This window comes from Martes martes (genome assembly GCF_963455335.1).
Source record: "Martes martes genome assembly, chromosome: 10".
NCBI classification, from domain to species: Eukaryota; Metazoa; Chordata; class Mammalia; order Carnivora; family Mustelidae; genus Martes; species Martes martes.
In genome coordinates, this window is record NC_137898.1 from 68,685,490 (window position 1) to 68,704,575 (window position 19,086).

At 43.1% G+C, this 19,086-nt stretch overlaps 1 protein-coding gene across 10 annotated transcripts in view; it reads right to left on the reverse strand.

Moving 5' to 3' along the window:
- The window catches only part of DLG2 (discs large MAGUK scaffold protein 2), a gene marked incomplete at its 5' end in the record, with an annotated part of 887,937 nt that overhangs the window by 224,886 nt on the left and 643,965 nt on the right, over window positions 1-19,086 (reverse strand). For 2 of the 10 annotated variants that reach the window (XM_080815309.1, XM_080815308.1), the window contains one exon: window positions 16,558-16,638. The exons of 7 other annotated variants lie outside the window; for them this stretch is intronic. In XM_080815309.1, coding sequence (XP_080671435.1) covers window positions 16,558-16,594 — 37 coding nt within the window. Of the gene's footprint in view, window positions 1-14,214; window positions 14,275-16,557; window positions 16,639-19,086 lie in introns of those variants that run through there. One more of the 10 variants, XM_080815301.1, reaches the window with a different exon arrangement.

Here is a 19,086-nt window from a genome sequence, read left to right on the forward strand (position 1 = left end):
AAATGGTACACTGAGGATGATCTGAGGGACTGGCTGCAGACAGAGCCCAAGCATAATACTGCCCATGAACATCCAAGTGTCTCCAAAATGGGAGAGCGGAAGTAGGAATCAGCTGTCCTTCAGAGTTCCTGTTTCTTTATCAGTCTCTGACCAAAGTGGGAGTTCCTTGAGGGTAGAGACCGTGCCTAACCCTTGCTTTATGCTTTATGTCCAGTCCTTAGCAGCATATGAGATATAACCAAGCACAATGCTTGCTGAACCTAGTTGAGTGTCTCTTCCCCATTTCTTAACCATTTCATAACCATTTCTTATTCATCTTTATATCCCAGCACATGTTTGTTGACCCTGACAGAATGGAATTTTCCAGAAGGCAGAACACACCATGGTTAGGAATATGGACTTTCTATCAGATGGGCCTGGGTTAGAGCCCCACCTTTGGTATTTACTAGCTATATAGTCTTGAGCAAACTATGCAATAATGTTTCTCTTCATCCCTAAGAAGGCATGATACTAATTGTATTTTCATTATATAGTAGTTGTAGATTAAATGAGATACATGCAAAACCATTCACCATTAGAGCCTGGCACATGGCAAACATGAAATATATATTAGCTATAATCATCATTATTGGAAATTCTATACTGTTAGTATTTACACTGTATTTAGATTCCTAAACTAGATCCAAGGGTCTTTGGAAGGTCCATTGTGGAGCATATGGGAAAAGCTCCAGAACACAAAGTATCTCATGGATGGACAGTACCTAGCATACAGCTGGTGCTCAATAAATATTCGTTGAATGTCACACAGGGCAGTGACCCACATTTGCTTTTGGTAAGAATCATCAGCACACATACTGAAAATGAGTAAATGCATTATAGGTTGCTAACTAACATCTGACAGGAAAAAAAGTATCAGTGTCCCAAGTTTTGGCTATAAACAAAGAGGAGAAACAGCTGTCTAACCTATGGAAAGTGTGATGGCATAAAACAAGGCCAGAAATTTGGAACTCATTTTCAAGACAATATGATCACAAATTTTTTCTAATCTTTGGACTTATATACCACCACCACCCCCCAAATTAAATATCACTTGCATGATGTGGTCAAAAATTGCTCACTTTGCAGTATTTCCTGTCTTGTTTTTATTATAGAATGATATATTTTCTTAAACTACTTGCTTGGTTAGTAGTAGGTAATTATAATTTGAGTTTAGATTCTGAAGACTTTGGGACCTATTTTAGTGCTATTATTGGAAGGGACGTGGAACCCAGATTCTGAGGGAGAAACTAAGTGGCTGAAATTCAAGGTCCAAGATAGTGCGGACACTCTCTTTGGGTCATGACAGAAAGATCTGGTTTCCATCCCAGTCTTTCACATACTATATGAATTATCCTGGACAAATTATTTCATGTCTCCAATATGTTTTTCATAGTTTCTGATATGAGATTACTGGTGCCCATTTCCCCCCTTTTCTTCACCTGAAGATTTATTGGAAGGATGTAGGCAGAGTGCCTGGTAGTGGCATGTATTCAATCACTGCCCGTTCCCTTCCTCTCTTAAAGGTAAGACATAAGCATGAGTCCTGGGGTAGCTGCCAATCATGTTCATTCTCTTGGGCCCCCCTCTCAATCTAGGTCATGGAATCCTTTCTCAAGAAAGTGTCTTCCTGAGAGGAGGAAAAAACCTCAAATCAGAAGAGCACGTGGCCAAATTTTGCAAAATGACAAGAACAATAACAACAACAACAAAAGTAATAATTCTTTTAAACGAAATGGTCATTAAGCAACAAACCACACGGTAAGGTTTATTCAGCTCAACCTCAGCATGCTCCTGCCTGGCTAACCCGGGCAGACCTTTCAATCACACTGGCTGGAAGATGAATACAGTGTTTCATTCGGCATCATTACAAGGACCACCTCGGGTGCTGGTAATGCTCTTTAGACTGCCCATGATGTCTGGTGGCTGCACGGCAAGTCAGGAGTTTAATTTAGCTTTCTGAGCATCTGTAGGTTTTGTTTTCGACAGGGAACTGTAGGTTACATAACCGGCTTGGCTTCTGCTTCAGAAGGTGAACCTTGACTCTCTAAATTAACTGCCGATACAGATCCTCAGAGTACAGCTTGTTGTACATGGAAATGATCCCCCCCCCCACCCTAAATCATTTGGAAGGTAATGAGATAGCTCTTGACCTCTCCAGACACCTGGCAGAGGAAATGGGAGAAAGTAATATGCATAAGTAAGTAGATTTTAAAAGGACAGATACAGTCTAAAATATCTGGGTAGGATTTCTTTTTTCAACCTTTGCATTTTACCCTATTGCTGTCTACGCTCTGCTGGATTGGTCTGTTCCTCCTTGCCGATCATTATTGTGAGGGCATTTCGCCAAGAGTTTTTACAGAAGGGTGTTAAACAAAGAGGATTGCAACATGATGAAAATGGGGCTCCTGGGAGCACATGAAAGCAGATGAGAGAGGAATATAAAGTGTATACTGTGTCCTGAACCGGTCTCACACATGCTAAATAAGGCTTGAATTAACATCTAACCCCAGCCCACAACGCACTTTTTGTCTACTCAAGGGGAACACCCATAAGGCAGATAATTTCAGTGTAACATGCCAAATGCTAAGATGGACGATTTTTAGGAACATAGAAGAGGAGTACTGGAAAGAGCAGGGGTGATTAGAGACTAATTAACAAGATGCAGTTCATGCAACATGTACCTATTTGCAGATATGGGTGATATAATCAAAGCTTGTAATTGGTACAAGGACATCACATAGTTAATGTAATCCAAGGCTTAGTCTTGTATGTAAATTTTCTGACTTCAAATTCTACGTGTTTTTCTAGCAGTGATTGGAAGCTGAGGGCATACAAAATGGATTCATGTCCATATACTGCACAAATAAAAACAAAATGTCAGGGGCTGAGGGGAAAGAAGTAGGGGAATTAGTTTTTAGCAGATAGAGAATTTCTGTGTTGCAAGATGATCAAAGTTCTAGAGATCTGTTGTACAACAATACGAATGTTCTTCACATAACTGACTTATGCACTTAAATGTGGTTAAGAGGGCAGAGGGTCGCTGAGGGAAGGGAGGAAAAAAATGAAACAATATGGGACCAGGGAGGGAGACAAATCATAAGAGACTCTTAATCTCACAAAACAAACTGAGGGTTGCTGGGGGGTGGGGTGGTAGAGATAGGGTGACTGGGTCATGGACTTTGGGGAGGGTATGAGCTACGGTGAGCACTGTGAATTGTGTAAGACTGATGATTCACAGACCTGTGCTCCTGAAGCAAATAATACATTACATGTTAATTTTTTAAAAAGTGGTTAAGATGGTAAATTTCACGTTATGTGTTTCTGCCACAGGAAAAGGACTAAAGTGTAGTATTACATTAGTGAAGCATTATAAGTAAGCCAGGAACCGTCACTGATAATATAACAGACATAACCAATGTGTGTGAGCACTAACTATGCTAGGGGCTGTGTTAGACATTTAACACAGACTATCTCATTTCTTCTAACAGCCCCTTTGGACAAATGGCAAACTCAAGGCTTAGACTAGGTCACAGGCCTCAAGTCCCTAGAGCCAGAGGGTGAGTGGGCCTAGCTGCAAAACCATGGCCTCAGCAGTCACCTTCCACACCCACACACCTATAGGAACTGTGCAATGAAACCAGGCATTCAAAACAGATACTCAGGCTTTCTTGCCCCATGCATGCGTGACGAATTAGATAAAGAAGACTGACAACTCCTCAAAGGTCAAAATGAAGTCCCTGATAAAATGTTTAAAGGGAAGATCACATTGGGCAGGGTCTGTAAATGTGGTGGCCACTCTGGCCAGTGGAGGCTCTGCACTACTGAGGGTTGATCGGATACACAGCCGCCCACTGTGTCTCCTCATTTAGACACCTCCGTGGATTCATTAGCTGCATAAGGTCTTTCTAGGTAACGAGATGACGTCTGTCTGTGACTTGACGTCAAGTGAGTCACTTCACTCCCATCATGTAGCAGGCACCTCAGAGTACATCAAGTTCACCCTGTGGGAGCCCTGCAAGTTTCCTGGGGAATTTTCTATTTATTCTGAGGTAACTGCATTTGACACCCCAAGCTGACTAACAGCTATGTGTGACCAAGCTATGTACCAAGCTAGCCGGCTTTTGCAGTTGTGAAGAAAGCTATAAACACAGAAACATAGCTGGACACTAGGGAGAAGGTCACTGTGCAAATCCCATGTCTAGACTGCAGCCAGAGAGGGCAGACAGAGAGCATGGGTGTTTCTATCGTTTGCCTTTGTATCTGGGTTGACCATACTTGCTAATCCAAGTATGGTCCATAGATGAGCACGTTAGAAACATGGAAGCTCAAGCTCCATCCCAGGGCTAATGAATCAGCATCTGCATCTTGACAGGATCCCAGGTGACTCGTGTGCACATTAACATTTGGGAAGCCCTGATAGAGAATGAATGCATTCTTCTTTTTAAGGATTTAGTGTTTATGGAGCATCTGGGTGGCTCAGTCCATTAAGCAACTGCCTTCGGCTCGGGTCACGATCCCGGGTCCAGGGATCGAACTCCACATGGGGCTCTCAGCTCAGCAGGGAGCCTGCTTCTCCCTCTCCCTCTTCCTACCACTCTGCCTGCTTGTGCTCTCTGTCAAATAAATCAATAAAAATCTTAAAGAATTTAGTGTTTACTAAATATGTCTAATTGCTAATGACCATATAAAATGGAAACAATAATTGAATATACTAGGCAAGATTATGATACCAGTTACACAGTACTTTCACCCAGTTTTTCTGCTTTAGTCCTTTTCACAACCCTTAAGATATTATCTGTCTTCTTAATGATAAGGAAATTATCCAAAGAAGGCAAAAAAAAAAAAAAAAATCACATCTCCAGGGTAAGATTTGAACCAAGGTATCCCAACTCTAGATCCTTACGTTTTCCCTGGAAATCACAATGCCACAGTAGCAGAATTCAGAAGGTCATCTGAACTTGGAATGGTCAGAAAAAGTAGGACTTGAAATGAGACTTGAAAAATGGGTGAGGTTTGCATAAAAGACGGATTCCCAGAGTCAAGAAAACAACAGACACAGGAGCACTTGAGTACTGGCATGCGAAAGTATTTTTCAGGAGGAGGCTGATGGAAATATTTAAATGTGGGGTTCATGTCCCCACAAGAGCAACAAGGAAAAAAAAATGAAATGATAATTAAAACCAGATCATGGAGGCCTTGAAATCCAGGCCAAAGGGTGTGGTTATCTGGTAACTTGGTGTAAGAAATGTATTTTCACAAGATAAATTATTCCAGTTTAATCCATTAGGCTTTTACTGGAGATTTTAATACACAATGATAAATATGCTTTAAAAAGAAGAGAGGGATAAACTCCAAGGAACACTTTAGGAAACTCTCTCTACACTACTGTGGCAATTGCATCTTCTGTAATTCTGCACCTGCTCCATCAACTGCTGGCTGTTTTCTGACTGGGGCACACAGTATTTGCCAGAGCACTTGAAAATGTGCAAGGTTGAAGAGAGCATTAGCTAGGAACACAGATGTCTTTTAACTCGGGTACTGAACTGATGATTCATCTCTAGAGGATCAGAAAGTGTGGAGTAAGTGAAGTTGCTAGAGTGGACCCGAAAATGTACTATTAGGTCAAATATATGTGAGTGGTAAGGATTTTTCTACTGAAGCCACATACACAGAGCAACTTGATTCCTAAGCAATTAAACAAAACAAATAGTTGGCTGATTTTTCTCTTTTTTTTTTTGAGATTTTATTTATTTATTTGACAGAGAGAGACACAGCGAGAGAGGGAACAAGCAGGGGGCGTGGGAGAGGGAGAAGCACGCTCCTCGCTGAGCAGGGAGCCTGATGCTGGGCTCCATCCCAGGAATCTGGGATCATGACCTGAGCTGAAGGCAGCTGCTTAACGACTGAGCCACCCAGGTGTCCCTTGGTTGATCTTTAAAATTAAGAACAGGAAACACAAATATAACTATACCCAATGGGTATATGCCACATGGAGTTAAATCATTATCGAAGTAGATAATGGATGTTTAAAACCTTAATTTTTAATAAATTATCTTCCCATCATGCCTTCTTTACCTTTTATCCCTTCCTTATGTTCTTTTCTCCCCGTTTCTTCCGCATTCTGCCTACATTTTAGTCCCTTTCTTTCTTCCTCAATTTTCTTATTTCTCCTTTTTCTTAATCTTCACATTTTATTAAACTGATTATTTTTAGTGTCTTTCATGTTTAGTGTAACTGTATAGTTATTTATAAGGAAACAGATACTACTATTGATTAAATAATTTGCCCCAAATCACAGTGATAGAATTGGAATTCAAACATTCAATCTGGGCGCGTGGATGGCTCAGTGGGTTAAAGCTTCTGCCTTCAACTGAGGACATGATCCCAGGGTCCTGGGATCCAGTCCCGCATCGGGGCTCTCTGCTCAGTGGGGAGCCTCCTTCCTGCCTCTCTGCCTACTTGTGATCTCTGTCAAATAAATACATAAAATCTTTAAAAAAAAAACAAACAAACAGAACCATTCTATCCATTAAACCCCAGGAGGTACTGAAGTAATGCCAGGGAGAAGCCAAACCTTGCTACTAACTTCTCAGTTAGTAAAATGAAGTGGTACTGTAAGGTTGCTGGCTACAGTAAGCTCAACAAACAATACCTATCAACACACAAAAGAATTAGTTAACATACTAACTACTGATAACTACAATTCTTTGTTTTGTTTTGTTTTGTTTTGTTTTTGATAACTACAATTCTAAATCCTCCTTGCCTCTGGGTTCAAGTTTAAGGATCAAATACTCACTGGAATGCTTAGTGTTTTGACAAAGAATCCTCAAACCCACAGGGCACCAAACATTCTATAGACTGAATCATTATGTCTCCTTCAGGAGCGCTTGGGTGTCTCTCCTGTTGAGTGCCCAACTCTTGGTTTCTGCTGGGGTCATGATCTCATGGGTGGTAGGATGGATGGAGCCCCGCGTGGGGTGGGGGGACTGGGAGCGCTGGGGTTGGACTCTGCTCAGGGCTGGGTCCATGCTCAGTACAGAATCTGCTTGGCATTCTTTCCCTCCTCCTCTTCCTCCTCCTCTGCTCCTTCCCCCCACCCAGCCCCCATGTCCTCCCCCCAACCCCCCTCCCCCATTGCCTGCTATCTCTAAAATAAATAAATAAATCTTGGGGCACCTGGGTGGCTCAATCAGCAGAGCCTCATATTCTTGGTTTTGGCTCAGGTCATGATCTCATGGGTCCCATGAGATCAAGCCCTGCACTGGGCTCTGTGCTCAGCCAGGAGTCTGCTTGAAGATTTTCTCTCCCTCTGATCCTCTCATGAGCTCACTCTCCGTCCTTCTCTCTCAAATAAATAAAAAAATATTTTTTTTAAATTTAAGAATAAAATAAATAAATCTTGGAAAAAATAGTGTCTCCTACATGTATGTCCTACTAATGCTAAATGTACATAGGTTATCCTGTTGACTAAATATGCATTCACTTAAGTTTAATTCAATATATTACTGTACATTAAGTATTAGCTCTATCAACAAAATCTAAAAATACAACCACTCTCAGGCAGTTGAAGAGAGAGTCCTTGTGTTCAAAAGGCCTGGGAATGACCATGAGTGTAATCCTCATAGTGTTGACCTCGAAAGAGAGCAGTGAGAGCAGCCCCCTGAGACCTACAGCTTACCTGCCCACCCCTTACACTAACAACCTTCATCCCTGTCTTCTAAATAATTGTCTTCCCTACTGTCCATTCTCCTCACAGCAGAGATAAGTGATTTTTTTTTCTAATGGCAATATTGTTCCTGTCACATCTGCTTAAAATCGTTTAACTGGCCCCAGAGCCCTCAGGTTAAAGGTCAAACTCCAGCTTGGGTATAAAAAGCGTTCCGTGATCTGGGCCCTCCTTAACAATCCAGACTCCATCACACACGGGTCTCAATTCCAGCCCACTGAACTACTTCCTAAGACAGGCTGAGCGCTCCTTCTTGCTGTCCTACTTTTCTTCTTACTATTCTTCCTTTCTACTCCTCAAGACTAATTTCTCAAAATTTCACAGCCCAGCTTTTTTTTCCTGCAAGACTTTTTTTTCCTGCAAGAGGCTTCTCGGATTGTTTTGTCAAGCTGAGTGAAATGTAGCTTGTAAGACCTCCACGACTGCACTGCACTGCGATCCCATAATTGGATTCTAAGCTTTGTGAAGGTGCAGACTGTCTGATTGGCCCTCCCATGTCTCTGCCATGCCCGGCGCATAGCAGATCCTCAGTGAAGATATGCTGAATGCATTTTAAAACTCCATGAAAAGAATCCCATCCCCAAAGGCAAAAGCACAGTTTTTGTTTATTTTGTTTGTTTGGTTTTTGTTTTTAATTCTCGGCAGAAGAAAACCATGCATCAGTAAATCTATAGTCAGGTCCCCAAGCACAGAGACAAGGAAGTGAGGGAGCAGGTCCTGGGGTCCTTGGCGAGCTCCCTTACCCTTCTGTCCTGGCTTTCCCTACCTAACCAGTGGAAACCCTCCTGTCCTGGCTTTCCCTACCTAACCAGTGGAATTGATACTGTTGCTTAGTTTTCTTATTTCTACGAGAACTTCAAGATCCCTTAGTGAGTGTTCTATAAAACGGATAACAAAATTTAATGAATACTTCAGTGAACATTGCTTTAAATGTATTTTTTTAATGGAATTTATGTAATAGGTATCCTTAGGGGTGTATAAACAGCTCAAAGGCTCTTCTAACTGCTCTTCAAAATGCATTCCACAAAGAATTAGGTCACTGGCATGGATTATACCCATTTTGCAGATAGAAACCTGAAGACAGAGGGGTCAGGACTGATTTCCTTTTGAGCATACAACATAAGGTTTTGGGAAAGTTATGTTTTCTTTCTCTAATCCCACTTCTTCCCTTTTGCCATTATATGCCATCTTTAATGCTGTGTAGTGTTTTTTTAAAGTTTATTTATTATTATTATTATTTTTAATAATCTCTATACCCATCATGGGGTGCCAACTCACAATTCCAAGATCAAGAGTCTCATGCTCTACTGACTGAGCCAGCCAGACACCCCAGTGTTTGTTATGCTGTGAATCTTTCTTCTTCTACTAAACTTTGAGCTCCTTGAAAGCAGGGTCTACATCTTACTTTCCTTTTTGTCCTCACCAAGGATCTGGAGTCATATAGGCATGCAAAAAATGTTTGCTGAAATGTTTGCCCAACTCAAAAGTTTTCTGCTAACCATGCTCTTAAGTTTACTGTTAGAGAAGCATCTTTGTTCTGTGGTTTATTCAAGAAATGTCTCAGCTTCAACAGAAACAAATCTTTTCTGGTGCCCACCACCTCTCTCCCCTTAATTCTACTAATCTGATACTCTGCTTAACCTTTTTCAGTGCAGCAGAGCTCCCATCTTTTCAAGGAAATGCAGGTTACCTCTCTACGTTAGAAAGTCCTAGATTTTTCCTTTGAAGCTACAGAGGACATGATTTGCACAACTAGCTCCCAACAACACAAACACCAATACAAGTTGACTGAAAGCAATCGCTGGGATTTTAAATTTAAATATCTCATCCAATGAGTTTAATTTTTGCTTTCCACTTCCACATATTTTTCAAATAAGTAACTCCTCAATATTAATGCAGATGTGAATCTCTCTGCAGATGAATGGCTCACTGCCACATCTTAAGGCTGAGAGAGAGAGAGAGAGAAAGAGAGAGGGGAGTAGCTGATGGTTTTATGGGGGCTTAGTCTCATGGTTCTATAGTAACAGGAATGGGTAGAAAGGGGAAACAAAAATAAAAACAAAAGCAATTATTCAATTAGTCCAGATGGAAAAAAACAGCCCATAAGCTAATTGATTATAGCTATCATGACAGCTGATTATAGTCTCTGCCTGTAAAAACACAGGGCTTAAAAAAAAAAAAGGGCACACAAAAAGAATGCACTGCCTTTCATTAGTTTGTTGGTGAAATGCCTTCCTAACAGATGAGGCAAAGCAATCCAGCCCTTCTGTGGTAGCAAACAAAGTTAACCCACGGTGTGTCACTTGTAGTGGGAGGTCGGGTCTGCTGAGCCCAGAGTTAGGCAGTCTTTCCGACTGCAGTCTGGAATGCCCTGGGAGCCAAAAGCTACAACACACTGCTTGTGCAAAGGCAGAGTCTTTCAGATACATCTTTTCTGTGCCCACATGACCTACAAATGATAACACTATTACAGCTACTCACCCACTGTCAAGTGAACAATCTGCAGCCAGGTGTTTCTTTTCTTTTCTTTTTTTTGAAGATTTTCATTTATTTACTTGACAGAGAGAGACACAGTGAGAGAGGGAGCAGGGGGGAGTAGGAGAGCAAGAAGCAGGCCGCCTGCTGAGGAGGGAGCCCAACGCGGGGCTGGAACCCAGGACCCTGGGATCACAAGGTAAGCCAAGGCAGACGCTTAACGACTGAGTCACCCAGGCGCCCCCAGAAGTTTCTTTAGGATCGAAGATGATTTGGGCCCAGACTCGCTCCTCTCCATCCCCCGGTAGCCCATGACTGCTGGTGGCCTATTCTGCTCAAGGGATTACAAAGTCCTAGATTTTGTGCCCCTGGGAGAACAGCTGAATCATCAGTTGCAAATTACAATGCAATACACTGAATTCCTTGCTAGCGCTCCAAGGGGCACAGAGGAAAGGGCAGCTCACTCAGCTCTTGGGCAGCTGGGGATGGGAAAGTCTTCTCAGAGCAGGTCTTAGAATGGGCTTCTAAGAGGCTGAGAGTCTCTCAGACATGTGTAGAACACTTAGCACAGGACCTAACAAATAACAGATATTCAAATAAAGAAATATTTTGTTATTTATGAAAGTAATACTATTACTTTTAATTGGGAAGTTCCAGCAGGAAAACAATATGCATGAAGACCTTCAGAAATATCATATGCTAAAAAAAAAAAGAACAGTTCTCCGTGGCTAGAAGATGGGGGGGGGGGGGGGCGGTGACAATGGAATTCTCATTTTAGCAAGAGGGCTTTGTTGACAGAGTGGAGTGGAACAGAGGCTTCAGAGAGGGAGGTGAAATCAAGGAGGCCAATTAGGCAGCAGTTACAAAAGTTCAGTCAAGAGGAGGGGGCAGTGCTGAAGAACTGTCGCCTTAGGGTAAAACGGATCCACAGCCACCAAGTTCTGACGCATCACAAGGCCAGCCTGCAGCTCCCAGGCCATGCCAGTCCCCGGGCAAGAGGTCACATTCATGGCCAGACAACTGCAGGCAGAGCTCGTTTTGATCTCAGACTGGCACCCACGGGCACTAGAACAGCAGTTCTCAGCTCTGCCGGCACCTCACCCAGGAAACCTTTTTATAATGCAGGTGCCTCATCTCTACTCCACATATACTGAGGCAAAATCCCTGGGAGGATCTACACTCTTTTAAATGACTCACACAGCCAAAACCCAGAGCCACCGCCCAGTCAGCAGTCAAGTGTAACAGTGACTTAGTGCTTCTCTCAAAAAGTCTCCAAGTGTCTCCATAATGGTTGTAAGGATGCAGGGTAACCCGATGGGGATGCCCCTTCGGCTACCTGCTCATTCCAGGAGAGGCTGTCCTGCGAGCAGAGGAGCAAGCTGGGCCCTACCACTGTGTGACTCAAGCATCTTGTTCTTAAAAGCTTTGAAGAGGCTTCTGAACATACCCAAAAGACATACTCCAAAAGAATTTAGGGGTCTGACTCTACAAGGGCAGGATAGAATACAGATTCCCAACCAGCAACTGACAATCAATAAGGAGGCAGGAGAAAACACAGGTCTTAGTCTTCGAGCTCTAACGAACAGGCAGGGTAACTTCCAACACATTCCATCAGTATCGTACCCTCAGACGCAGCAACCAGAACCCTGCACACACTGTGGACAAGAAGGTCTTATTGAAACGAATGACATCCACCTGAATTGTGTCTCAGTAACTAAAATCATTCCTGGTTCCCAAGCTCTTACTCTACAAAAGATCCTACTTTAAATGTGTCTGTTACTATGTTGAAGACTCTCAGAAACCCTGGGAGATAATTATTACAATCTACAGAAAGAGAAGTGAGTTTTAGAGAGCCTAGATAGCTTGGGAAAGATCACTGAGGTAGGAAGTAGCAGAACCAGCACTGAACCCAGATCAGACAAGACCAGTGCTGGTAACCACCACTGTTTCTGCTTACATGTGTCCAAAATTCATAGCCCATGTGAGAATGTAAACTCCCTGAGATCGAAGGCTGGGATTACCTTTGAGGCCCTCTCCCAGGTCTCCTCCACTTTTTGGTTAATTAGCAGATTTTAGGATTTTTTGATTATTGGATTTTAGTGAGATAAGAAGGCCAGAGAAGTTCTACCCACACAAGACCCTTCTCTCCTCCTGCCTAAGTCTCAGCACCCGTAGTGAAGGCCGGACTCAAGAGGCCTCTGCAGGGGCGCCCGGGTGGCTCAGGCAGTTAAGCGTCCAACTCCCGGTTTCAGTTCAAGTGATAATCTCATAGGTTGTGGGATGGAGCCCCTTGTTGGTTTCTCTCTCTGTGGGGAGTCTGCTTAAAAGAGTCTCTCTCTCTGACCTTCCCTCTGCTCACATGCTCTCTCTCTCTGAAAATCAATCTTTAAAAAAAAAAAAAAAAAAAAAGCCCTCCTTTGCAAAATGCTGATCCCTCCCTTTCAGATAAAGAAAGAACCCTGGGAGCCTGAGAGTCCTTTCAACATTTACAGCGACAATCTGTTGATCAGATGAGTCCTTTTTAGAACTGAGGTTGGGTACTCAAGGAGAAGTGTGATTAAAAAAAGGTAGCTAGGAGATAGGCCTTTATTTTTTTTATTTTTTATTAAGATTTATTTATTTGAGAGAGAGTGAGCACCAGAGGGTGAGGCACAGGGAGAGGGAATCTCCAGCAGACTCCATGCTAAACACAGAGCCGGATGTGAGATTGCCACCTGAGCTGAAAATAAGAGTCGGGTGTTCAACTGACTGCGTTACCCAGGCGCCCCAAGGAGCTGGACCTTTAGCCCAAGAGGCACGAGGCTCAGAGTTCAAGGACTTAAATTCAAAGCCAACTTTTAGCAGACTTGCATTTACCTGCTACTGTGAACATATTATACAGGAAGGAGGAGGTGGGGCAGAGCCACAGGCAAGGCTGTTAGGACACTGAGACTGCAGACCAAGGTCGGTGTAACTGCCTGAGCCCATGCATTCATTCAACAAACATTTCTTAATGAGCAACTAACAGCAGTTTTGCATTTGCATGGTTTAAAATGCCCAGGTTTCCATTTGTATGGTTTAATTAACACCTGTTCCCTAACAACATCATTCAAATTTTGATTATCATGGTATATTAACTGTGGGTGAATGAAGTGAAAACTTGCTCCGGTCCAAAAATCACTATGTAGTTACAGATGCATACCACCATTGGTGACCTACCATGTCACTTCTCTCAAACTATGTCAGTCACAGGTCACTGCACACCTGTTGTTCCGTTCACACACAGACAGCAAAGCATATAGTCATTTTGCTTCCCTGTGTCCTAGTAATAAACACACAGACATTTTCCCAAAATGGATAACTAAAAGAGGGAATTTGCCCACAAAGATGAGGGCACAGCCTAGAAAGAGAAAGTGGTAACGGAAGTGAAATTCACACGGAACAGTGGAATTACAGAAGATACAGCTAACAGCAGGCAGTCTGCACTGCCCCCTTTGAGAAAGGACAGATACGCAGCCAGAGGAACCTCGTAAGGGCAAACTTCAGTACTAAGGTGGAAAGTGGTTGGGAAGAGAAAGGATGAAGATGTTTCAGAGGAAAAAACTTCGCATCAAAGGAATTTTCAGAGATATTTTATAACATTGAATGTGCAAAGCATAAAAAGTTGAAAGCTGATTCAGAATTAGAAAAACACAGGACAGTTTGCCAAGGCAGAGAAAAGATGCTTGCTCCGTTATCGTGTTCTATGAGCAGCAAGAAGAAAAAGGCGAGCGCTACTCGAACGACTTTTTCGCAAAGAAATCAAACACTTCCATTTTCAACATTTCTAATACTTCAAATAACACCCTACTGAACAAACATTTGTTTTACTTTTTTCCATTTTTGTAACCAACAAAAAGAGTTTTTAATGCTTTGAAAAGAAATTTAAGAGGTCACAGACAATGATAGTTTTCACCATTGATTATTAAGATGTCATGTTTACGGTCTCATACTACCATGCAGAGCAAAGACTGCCTGTATCAGGTACCAGGCATCAAAAACCACAGTCCTTGGGGCACCTGGGTGGCTCAGTGGGTTAAAGCCTCTGCCTTCAGCTCGGGATGATCCCATGGTCCTAGGATCCAGCCCCACATCGGGCTCTCTGCTCAGCAGGGAGCCTGCTTTCTCCTCTGTCTCTGCCTGCCTCTCTGCCTACTTGTGATCTCTGTCAAATAAATAAATAAATAAATAAAATATTTAAAAGACAACAACAACAACACAGTTCTTATTTTCTGGGTGGTCTTACAGCAAACAACTTAATTCTTAAAAACCTGCGATCAACTGTTCTACCCTTAATGGGGGTGCTAGTCTAGCTCAGAGCACCCAAAAAAACGATTTAGAAGAATTGTGGAAGGCAGATGTGGTGGTGGTGGGGGGGGGGGATGGAGAGAATCAAGTAACAAAGACGGTGCTGACTAGGGAAGCCCACATCTGAAGAGTGCAAATTTCCCAGCCCAGCAAATCTACTTCCTCACCCCAGAGGCAGGGGGGAGGAGTGACTCCGGGCTGGTTTTTAAACTGGGTGCTAACAGCTCAGTTGTACTGCCAGATACATATTAACTGCCATCAGAATGCAGACCTACAGGTTAAGGTTCCTTTTCAAAAATAACACCGAAACTGGAAAAGCTAACAAATACGGCTCTCAGCCATCTTGTGTGCATAAAGTTTCTTAAAACTAGTGCAAAGTGTTTGAATGTGAATCTCTATGTCCTCAAAGTCCAGACGTGCAAAGTGGCATCTGGCCCTGTGAATATGTGTGTTTGTAAGGAAATCAAGTCATGGTAGTATAGGAAATGAGGCATCTGGCTTCATGCTCTGGATGTGATTTTTAAGCCCAAAACATAGATTACGTTGGGTTCCCAACAAAAGATAGGTTTGAATTTTTCATTTATGGCCCCTGCCAAGGAAGGTGTGGGTCTATGTGATAGGCTTACGGCTGCCCCTAGGAACACAGATGTTAGGACGCAGAAGGCCCCTTAGAATTCATCTTGTCCAACCTCTGCATTTAAAACAACAACAACAACAATAACAACAACAATGGCGAATTTCATCTAGGGATGCCAACTGTCTAGCTCCACAGTCAGATTCCTGCTTTACAACAACAGCTCACAATTATTGAGTATCTGCTGTGTGTTAGCTTTACATACGAAGCATTAGGTCTTCAAATCCTTATAGATCCAGGGAACAGTTACTACTATTATTACCACTGATTTTGCAGCTGTGGAAACAGGCTTACGTTACTCAGCTAATCTAACCACGAAGGTTAGAAATCCTGCTTAGAAATCAAGCAGGATGATTTGAGCTGACATTCTTAGCTACTAAGCTAAGATTGTTAACAAATAACATGTACTCCCCCAATAAGGCAACCATGGTCTTTGTCCCCTAGAAGGTCCTGGAGTACAGCTTTCCACATGCACCTACTAAACTTTAAACAACCTTATTAAATTAGTAATATAACTCCATTTTTACAGATGATAAAACTGAAGGCACCAAGTTCAGTGGTTTCCCAAGGCTGCATAGTTTGTAATTGGTGAAAGAAGAGTTCAACCCCAAAGTCTATTGGTTCTTTCAGACACGTACCAGCCTACCTCCCTGCGTTCCAACTGCACTTTGCCTCAGCAGGCTCTGGCTATTTCAACAGGATGTGTATACATTAATTATCTGATCTGAAATCAGTGTGGATCCAGGCATTTCTGGAACCCATTTAGATCAGAGCAAGAATTTCACTTTCCTCAATTTCTTTTTTTTCTTTTTTAAGATTTTATTTGTTTATTTGACAGAGATCACAGGTAGGCAGAGAGGCAGCCAGAGAGAGAGGAAGGGAAGCAGGCTCTCTGCTCAGCAGGGAGCTCGATGCGGGGCTCGATCCCAGGACGCTGGGATCATGACCTGAGCTGAGGGCAGAGGCTTTAACCCACCGAGCCACCCAGGAGTCCCACTTTCCTCAATTTCTGTCCCTGAGACACAGTACCAACAGCCTGGCAGTTCACATGAGACAGACTTACGAGGAGGTGACCAGTGATGAATCAAGCTCATGAAGTGTGGGTTTGGAGCTGCACTGACGGGGAGGAAGGGAAGATAAACTGCATGCGGTTCCTTTAGACCACGGAGAGCAGCAGATAGGAAAACAGAGCAGCCTTAAGACGTCTGCAAGCAGTGGGTGCTGAGAAATGGCAGGCACTGCTCATCTAGGAAGGGAAAGAGAGGGGAACCTGCCCTCCTCTTTTCCTTTTAATGGCCCCGACTCCCCATGGGCCTGTCAAGAGAAATGGGTCTGAGAAAAGTAGCATGATTCTCACCGCAGCTCCTTAGCCAGTTTCCAGAGGTTTCCAGCATAGCAGGGAGCTGCTTCCCAAATTCAGCTCTGCTCCCCTCCTCCGGCCCGGGCTGAGTAGTACCGGGGTCTAACTCCTCCCTCCCAGCACACGCTCCTGCGGATCTTGAGTTGCGGCCAAAGCCTCTTCGGAGCGAGGCAGGTGGGGCCACCTTCTCAGCCTACTGGCAGAGCTTGTTTGAGATGCTTTGCAACACAAAAGGGCCAATTTAAGAGATGGGATTACTTTCTCCTGGCCGTCCTTTTAAAGCAGTAACGAGGCACTTTCCAGATGTTTCCCTCAGCTTTTTCTTTCTCTTCTCAGCTGACAAGACCTTAGCCCTGGAAAGGGGGAGGAGGCGGCTGCCTGCCGGGGGAGCCTGCTGAAGGGAGGCTGGAAGACTTCTCACCCACCGATCCCGTCCCACCCTCTAGTTAGCCGCTGGTGTTTGAAATGCCACCACGGAAGTGTTGGTCTGGTATCTTCTTTTAAAATGGAGAAGAGAGTAAACAAAGTTCTTTGCTTAGGTCCAGTCTTAGGTCAGCAGGCAGGAGTCTGCCGGCTCCCCTGGGCCAGGAAATGCCTGCTACAGTGAGCCTTTAGGTGGAAAGGGTAGAAAGAGAGGGTTTAAGGAAGCAAATTCACCCCCTACCTCTTTGTGTGGCAACACCAAGTCAAGAAACGACGTCCCTCCCATCTGAGAACTCAACCCCTTTTCGCATTCCGTTTTAACTAAAAAACGTCCTAATGCTAACTAAGCTCAAGACTTTGCTGTTGAAAGTTTTTCTTGGTATTTCAGGAGGAATAGCTAAACTTTGGAAATTAGGATAATTTTTATTCTAACCTAGAAGTGTTTTTCAAATGTGCTTAATGACTTAATTTTTATTTATGTTGCAATTTCCTTTTTGTTTGGGTATTTTATAGGTACAGGATATAAATGTGAAGCCACAGTGCAGATATTGCTGTTCATGTTTTGACTGATTGATCGTTGCTAAGTGGAGCCCAGACGCTTAAATTTTCTGTCTGAACTACTGATCATTATTGCAGTTCAGTTTAGTATGGCGCTGTTCCCCTACCCTGTCTGTTTCTCCCTCAGTCAGCCGTGTGGTGGCCATGGAAACCACCTACTATTTTTCCCTGTCATTTCCTATGGCAAACTTAAAGCGCCCAGGCTAGAAAATCCAATGATGATTTTTAAAACTCAAATAAGAATCAATCAAGCTCACCTAAGATGGGGAGGCATTTCAGTGTAAATGTTTAATTTAAAAAACCTGCTGTAAGTGTATTCCTCAGAAACAAATTATCACTAGGAAAACAGAACTGAGGGATTGAATCTGCTCAATTGCTTGAAGATTTAAAAGATGTTCAAAATGGTTTTTGGGGATAAAATGGAATTATCACTAACACTTTTAAGAAGTCTTGACAGAACGGCTACCCCGATGGGCTTGAAAGCTGTGAGAGTCTCAGAGGTTTTAGGTTGGGTCATGAAACTAAACAGGGTCCACTTAAATCACACCTGTGGGTGTGGGAGGACCTTTTTCAGTGTGGATTTCTCCCCCTCCACATACAAAAACATTTGGAAGAAAAGTAAAAAATAAATGAATGTTCTTTAAGAGCAGTACTCTCCTGATTTATTTTACAATTAGCTGTTGAACCTGCCAATTGCAGTTCTGTAGGACAAGGGAGCAAGCTGAAATCAGGAGTCCCTGAGGCAGGAGCTGAGAGTCTAAGCAGGAAGACAGATAATCAATGAAACCTCCCAAAAGGATGAGAGCTGAACAATCACAGATCGTGTCTCTATTAAGTACAAGTATTTGACCACCATTTTGAAATCAGTCAGTCACAAGTGGGAGCTAATCCCTAGAGCAAGTGGTTATTGAGGATCCTGGCAGACATCACATCTGTCTTAAAAGAGTGCTTTGAGCAGTTTTCATCAAGAATCCTCTTTCTCTGTCTCCAAGCATCTTGAAACCACTGCCCCTTTGGCTTCTTGAAAAAGACAGTAATGACACCTGAGAAGAAAATTCTCTTCATGCCCACAAATGCCAATCTTATCACAGACCAGCGTTTTCTCTCTTCCCAATTACCCCCATGGACAGAAGATAATCGCAAAACAGGTCTCCCACCATGGTGAAATGATTCTGCTATTTCTAATAGAGAAATTTGGGTTTGTAAGAACCAAGACCCTCCATTTCCTTTGCTCAGTGAAGTTGAGATTCCATGTTCAAATTGGCAGTCTTATTTTCACAGCTTCTACATAGATAATCTCACCTAACATGACCAATAAATCTACTCACTCCCAGGTTAGATTGCTGGGGGACAGGTTTTGAGTGTAATGCTGATTAGTAAGCCACACAGGACCCTATGAACAGATGGGAGGGACCCAAGGACGAACCTAAGTTGAGTGCTATTCACAGGCATCACCAGCTGGTCCTTCCCCACCTTCCACTCCCACCCCCCTGGGCTAATGTGGAGTGCAGTAATGAGGTTTATAGGCACACTAATACAACAGGG